Raw genomic sequence first — 6,000 nt, forward strand, 5'->3', positions numbered from 1 at the left:
TGCTGTTCCTGAGTGTTTCACCAGTTTTGGATTCTCGGCTACGCTATGATTTTATGGCACAGTGCTGCAGCACAGGTGATTACAAACACGCTGCTGCTGAAATCTGTTTGGCAGAGCTGGAAAATGGGGCACAGGTGAGACAAGACAGACTACCCAGCCCAGAGGAAAGGAGGCAAGACAGGTATGAGCCTCCCTCAGCACCTTCCCTGCCCCGAGGGGTGCAGCAGCCCGGTCCCTCTGCCCTCCCACAGGAGGAACAGAGGTGACCCCCGCTGGGAGGGATCAGCTGTGACAGCGCTGGCCGGGGGATGACACTTCCCTCAGACGCTCTGGTAGAGCCACAGACTTTTACAGCCGGATTGGAGGCGCCGCGGCGTGTCCCAGCCCTGCCAGCGCCCGGGGGGCTGCGCTGCCCACCTGCACCACGAGCAGTCCTTCACGTCGAAGCGCAGCAGGTCGTTCAGCATCGTTTTCCTGCGGGGAGGGACGGGAGAGGCGGTTGAGCCGGGCCGGGGGTCGGACAGGGATGGCCACAGACCCTCAGCCCGGACCCCCTCACATCCATCTCCCCTCGCACCCCTCTCCCCTCAGCCCCGGCCGTGCTCCCCCCGTCCCCGGCCCTCCTTACCCGTTGTCCCCGCCGAACACGTAGATCGCATCCCGGTAAGCCACCACGGTGTGTTTGCTGCGCCTGCGGGCGGCACGGACGGGTCAGCAGGGCCAGGACCCCCCTCCCCGCCATCCCTCCCGCTCCCCCCGCGGCTCACCGGGCCCCCACGAACTCGTCGCAGGGCGGGAGGCGGCGCCAGCGGTGCACGGTCTCGAAGGGCCCGAAGTTGAGGGTGAGGTACTCGACGCTGTCCGAGCAGCTGTGGTCGAAGTCCACGCTCGGCGCCACCTTCGAGCGCCCCGCGCCGCCCGCCGGGGCCGCGGCCGCCGCCATGGCCCGCGCCTGCCCCGCGGGACTACAGCTCCCGGCGTGCCCCGCGAGAGCGGCTTCCGGCGCGCCAGCACCTCATCGCCGGACTACAACTCCCGGCGTGCCCCGCGGCAGGGGGGGTTCGGCCTGGCCGCTGCCCGACCCTGGACTACAACCCCCAGCATGCACCGCTCGGGGGGGGGGGAGGGAAGAGGCGCTGAGGAGCTGAAGGTCACGGGTTCGAGGCCCGCGGTGGTCGCGGCGGCTCCGCCAAGGACGAGGATCCAAGCGGGATTATACGCAAAGAGTTTTATTTGTTAATACAAAACCCCCCAAACAAACCGAGAACAATAGTCATGCATACGCCAAGAACACCCAGCAGAGGGTGAGTTCCCTGGGGACAGGACCAGCTCCAGGGCTGGTCCCACAAAGCCACTGATCCCCCCCTTCTCACACTCCCGGAAAAACCACTGATAGCTGCAAATCAAAGCAGCTTCTCCAAACACACCGAGTCCAGCAGGAACATGACTCTGGCCCAGTCATCTTCTGGACCTCACAATCACACAGACACCCCTGGATGTCTCAGTTCAGTGTCAGTACTACTGTGTCAGTCTCATTCTTCATGGTCTTGTTTAAACCCACCCTCTGACCTGACTAAAGCCCCTTTGAGGCACAGGACAGCTCCAGCTCCAGCTCCCACTGGAGCAAACCAGCCTTCAATGCGCTCTGTTTACTCCTGACACCCTGAAACACACTTTGATGCTTCCAGGTGTCTGGCACTCACTTACCTCCAGCTTCTCAGGGGGTTTCCAAGAGAGACTGCACTGTTCAGTTTACCTTTTTCCCTTTTAAGTGAAAGCTGAAAGAGACAAAGGCCCGGGAACAAAACTCCTAATGGACTCCTAATGGTATGACAGGAGGACCAGGGCACCAGTTTAATTATAGATATTCTTATAGACCAGAGAATCCACAAGGAAGAAAGACACTGCGACACAACCGCATGGAAAGAGCTTGTACCTTATTAGACACATAAAAATCAGGCTTCAAACTCTGCTTCTCAGAAAGTTAGTCAGGCACACAAAATATGAGAACTTGAGGACGGCTCAGAGGAGTGTCCAGGGAATGGGGGATCCCCCTCCAGCTCTGCCCATTCCAGGGCACAACACGAGACCAGCAAGACACAGAACGACTCCAGTTTATGGAGGTTTTGATACAACGTCGAAGCAAATAATTCCACAGAGGAACAGCAAGTGCCTTTCCTAAGAAAGGAAACTCTACAATGGCTCAGCTTGTTGTTTTTAGATGTATCCAGCACAGGACTCCCTTTCTGTTCAGGTGGCTCCTAACATCCTCCAGGCAGCACGTACAGAAAGCGTCCTAAGGAGAAATTTGTCTTTTTAAAAAGTGACTTCAGGAAACAAGCGCAAGTTCCTTTTAAATCTGTTTTATAAGAAGGATACCAATGTACATTTTAATAGTTTTATTTTCACTTTCCCCCAGAAGGGAACCAAAGGCAGAGAGGTGTTGTGAGATACATCACGCTGTTCTCATGGGGAAATCAATTTGCAAATGTTATTATTTTTACCACTCTGTAAGAATACACACAGGAGCGTGAAAGAAGAAGAGGAGTTCAGAGTGGCTGTCACGGAGAAAATACGTTAAATACAATCAGTTATTTTTTTTTTTTCCCCCTAAAAACCGTGGCTCCTTTTGTTCCAGAAAACCAGTCTTTCGTAGCCACGTGCCACAGGAACAGGAATTTAAGTGGTGGCTTCCTCTGAGCACGTGCACACACAAGTGTCAGCACAGAACTGCTCCCGTGGGAGTGGACAGCAGATGTGAGCGACAGAGCCCCATCCACACCAGGAGAGAAGATGTGCCCTCGGGTTTATTGTCTCAGCTTCCCCTCCAAACTCCCATGAACAGGCTCCATCCCGTCCAGGCAGCTCTGATCAGAGTCTGTGGTTCTATAAAAGAAGTCATGTTGTAGGATCAAGATTTTTACCCTGTGTTACGTGAGTGCCAAGTGGAACAACCTTCCCACTACTCAAGGTACATCCAAGCAATCCGTAAGCGGCCCAGTTCCTTTCTCTGTCCAACTGTGCTGTGGAAAATTCATTTAAGTGCCTCTTCACAGGCAGAGACAGTTTGCTTTTAAAAATATTAAGGACACCTTTTTTTTTTTTTTTTTTTTTTGTCCTTTATCTTTAAGAACTTCCTGGAAAGTTACTGTGGAAAATGAAAGTGCTCCCATGGTGAGACGGATGTGCAACGTCCTTGCTGCTTTCTCGGGATCCCCTCCCTCAGCAGACTCGTGTTAAGATGAGGCTCAAATACATCACGAGGCCGTGGTCCACCTGGAACGGGCAGGCAGACACTGGAAAATGTTTTATGTTCAATCATAAAACGTGGAATTAGCCAAAGGTAACCTGTTGTGCAGATCTGATGGGTCTGGTCTCCGGAGTGGGTCTAAATCCCAATGGCCTGAAGCACTCGCTTCTCGTTGTCGTTGAGGTGGTCGGAGAACATGGCATAGCAGGGCTGCTGGGCAAACTGGCACAGGAATTCGGTGAGATAGGCCTGGAAGGGACACAAAACACCTGCTCAGCACCAGCTCTTCCTGGAAATCCTGCTGCTTCCATGTGTCAGAAGGGATATCTCAACATACCCCAAGTAAGAGCCTGGGATTGAAAGGAAGAGAGGAGAAATGCAAGAGGAGGAGGAGGGGAAGCTGAGGGAAGGATGGGAGCAGAGGGAAGGGTGGGAGCAGAGGGAAGGGCTAATCAACAGCTGCAGGTGGTGGGAAAAGCAAGAGTAAAGTGTCACCCAAGGGTGAGAGCACCTCCAAGTGGAGTATGAAATTCTGTCATGGTCACCCTCCAATCTACTCCTGACATCTGCAAGCAGCTGTGAAGCTCACGGGTAGAAAAGTCTTATCTCCCTCTGTTCAAAGACTTTTGTCCATTTACCTTTATAAGTTATAGACACTGATCGTATGGAAAAATAGCTCCAGAAATTTTTGGAATACTCCACCCTTTCCAAAAAAATTTAAATTATCTGCATCCTTTTTGGGGTTACAATCAATAGCTGATGTTTCCAGTGCTTACAGATTTGTTAAAACACAACATTAAAAAAATTAAAGTTTATGAAGAATAACGAGAATCTGACAAAACCCCTCATTCTAGAGCATCACCTGGAGATCTATTTGGTAAAGAGGGTCCTTTAATGCATCTGGATCATCCTCTTCATCATCTTCATAGTAATCGTCATCTGTCAGAGGCAAATCAGCAGGTTTTAACATCAAACAAAGCAAAACATCTCAGAAAGTTTTCTATTGAACAACTGAAACCCAAGGATCCCAAAGTAAATAGTTTTGGCACTGCTGGGGAAAAAAAAATTGTATCCCAAATATTCACTCCTTTAGATCATGGGGCAGAAACCTCTGAAGCCCCAGGTGATGTTATTTATTGTGCACTGATTTAATCACTGTGTTACTGTCCAGAAGGTCCTTATTCCCAATCCCAGAGCAGAATTCCTTGCCTGTGCCTGCAGCCTCTGTTCTGCTGCTGGCAAGGGAAGGAAACTCTGCAGTGGTGTCACCTACTCCATTTTTGCTCTGAGTAAGGACTTTAAAGCTGCTACTCACCATACTTGTTTGTGGAAAGAATATCTGATAGGAACTGTCCTGCTAAGCCTTCATCTTCATCCTCGTCCTCTTCCTGATCCTCCCACATATCATTTGAATCATCTGTTTAGGAAAAACAATATTCCAGAAATAACACAAAATCCAAGAGGCCCAGCCTGTGATCACTCTCCAGGGGACTGGAGTCTGTAGGAAAAAACATCCCTGCACGTGTGAGTGGACAAAGGGAAACACCTGCAAACATCCCTTTTCTTCTGGAATGATTCCAGAACCAGAGCCAAGCAAAAAGCAGCAGCAAGGATGGATGTTTGAGGCAGGGAGGAAGAAAGGCAAACCAGCTACACCACAAAAGGATAATTTTACTGGCATATGGTCAGATCCCATCTTCCAAACTAGCCCAATATAATTTTCAGGTCTAAGGATACACAACAGTGACTGGTTTTATTCTCCCATTTTATTTATTTTTACCTGGAAGAGACTGACAGCACTTAAAATATGGCACAGGGAAGGAAGAGCTGTTGTGCTGGAAGCTGCTAATGATGATCTGTACAACAAGACAAGGGAGCTGGAGAGGGACTTTGGACAAGGCATGGAATGACAGGACAAGGGGGAATGGCTTCCCATTGCCAGAGGACAGGGCTAGATGGGATATTGGGAAGAAACTCTCCCCTGTGAGGGTGGGCAGGCCCTGGCACAGGTTGCCCAGAGAAGCTGCGGCTGCCCCTGGATCCCTGGAAGTGTCCAAGGCCAGGTTGGATGGGGCTCGGAGCAACCTGGGCTGGTGGAAGGTGTCCCTGCCCATGGCAGAGGGTGGGATAAGATGGTCTTTAAGGTCTCTTCCGACCCAAACCAGTCTGGGATTCTCTGAGCTTTCCCTTTGGATCACTATTCAAGCCTATGTAATCACAGGCACACCATTTACTGCTGTGAATTTCTTGTGACTATAGAATGCTTCTCAAGAGAAGACAAAGTAGATTTCAGCCCCGGAAAGACAAAAAGCAAACCCAGTATTTTACCTTGGCTCCAATCTGCAGTTGTCTGTCTAGATGCATTTGCTTCCATTGCATTAGAGAGTTCATTTATTATTAATTTTAAGATTTTTACTAACAAAGGAATGTTTGTCCAGCGCTCAGGATCTGTAAGAAAAAAAATTATATATATATTCAAGCTGCTTTTAATAAAATGTTGTAAAAACACACCTTTTTTTTTGTTGTTGTTGTTGGAGTGGGTTTTAACTTCTTTGGGAGGCTGGGAATTAAAAACAACTGACACATAACCCTCCAAGCATTCTTTCCATACACCCTCACAGCCACATTCCCAAAGATCTCAACCACAACGTCAGTCTTGCATATTCTGAGTGCAGAGAAGGCAGGGGGAGAACCTTCCCAGCTGAATGGATGTGTGACTCTGCTCCTGCAGGCTGCTTGATGGAGTCATC

General features: G+C 50.2%; 3 protein-coding genes across 4 annotated transcripts in view; all 3 read right to left on the reverse strand.

Moving 5' to 3' along the window:
- LZTR1 (leucine zipper like transcription regulator 1) overlaps positions 1-952 on the reverse strand; it is a 28,775-nt gene extending 27,823 nt beyond the window's left edge. For both annotated transcript variants that reach the window (XM_027898098.1, XM_027898099.1), the window contains exons 1-3: positions 768-952; positions 629-691; positions 418-474 (exon numbers count right to left, since the gene is read on the reverse strand). In XM_027898098.1, the coding sequence (XP_027753899.1) occupies positions 418-474; positions 629-691; positions 768-943 (296 nt within the window). In that variant the 5' untranslated portion in view covers positions 944-952. The remainder of the gene's footprint in view (positions 1-417; positions 475-628; positions 692-767) is intronic.
- A 1,432-nt stretch (positions 953-2,384) lies between these two features.
- The window catches only part of IPO9 (importin 9), a 30,338-nt gene continuing 26,722 nt past the window's right edge, over positions 2,385-6,000 (reverse strand). The window contains exon 25 of the mRNA XM_027898133.1: positions 2,385-2,955. The gene's annotated coding sequence lies outside the window, so the exon portion shown is untranslated. The remainder of the gene's footprint in view (positions 2,956-6,000) is intronic.
- Positions 3,120-5,692, reverse strand: LOC114064774 (importin-9-like). Its single transcript, XM_027898107.1, has 4 exons — positions 5,579-5,692; positions 4,566-4,667; positions 4,113-4,189; positions 3,120-3,499 (listed from the first exon to the last, which is right to left on the reverse strand). The coding sequence occupies exons 1-4, from the start codon at positions 5,622-5,624 to the stop codon at positions 3,389-3,391; spliced, it is 336 nt and encodes a 111-aa protein (XP_027753908.1). The 5' UTR covers positions 5,625-5,692; the 3' UTR covers positions 3,120-3,388.

Source organism: Empidonax traillii, unplaced genomic scaffold (assembly GCF_003031625.1).
Source record: "Empidonax traillii isolate 1590-97213 ecotype Southwest subspecies unplaced genomic scaffold, ASM303162v1 scaffold579:size954524, whole genome shotgun sequence".
Lineage (NCBI taxonomy): Eukaryota > Metazoa > Chordata > Aves > Passeriformes > Tyrannidae > Empidonax > Empidonax traillii.

Coding starts and splice junctions, on each gene's coding strand:
- LOC114064774 (XM_027898107.1), bottom strand. CDS start 5,624: ATGGAAGCAAATGCATCTAGACAGACAACTGCAGATTGGAGCCAAG. Junction 4,668..5,578: donor AACTGCAGATTGGAGCCAAG/GTAAAATACTGG, acceptor TTTCCTAAACAG/ATGATTCAAATGATATGTGG. Junction 4,190..4,565: donor TCTTTCCACAAACAAGTATG/GTGAGTAGCAGC, acceptor TGCCTCTGACAG/ATGACGATTACTATGAAGAT.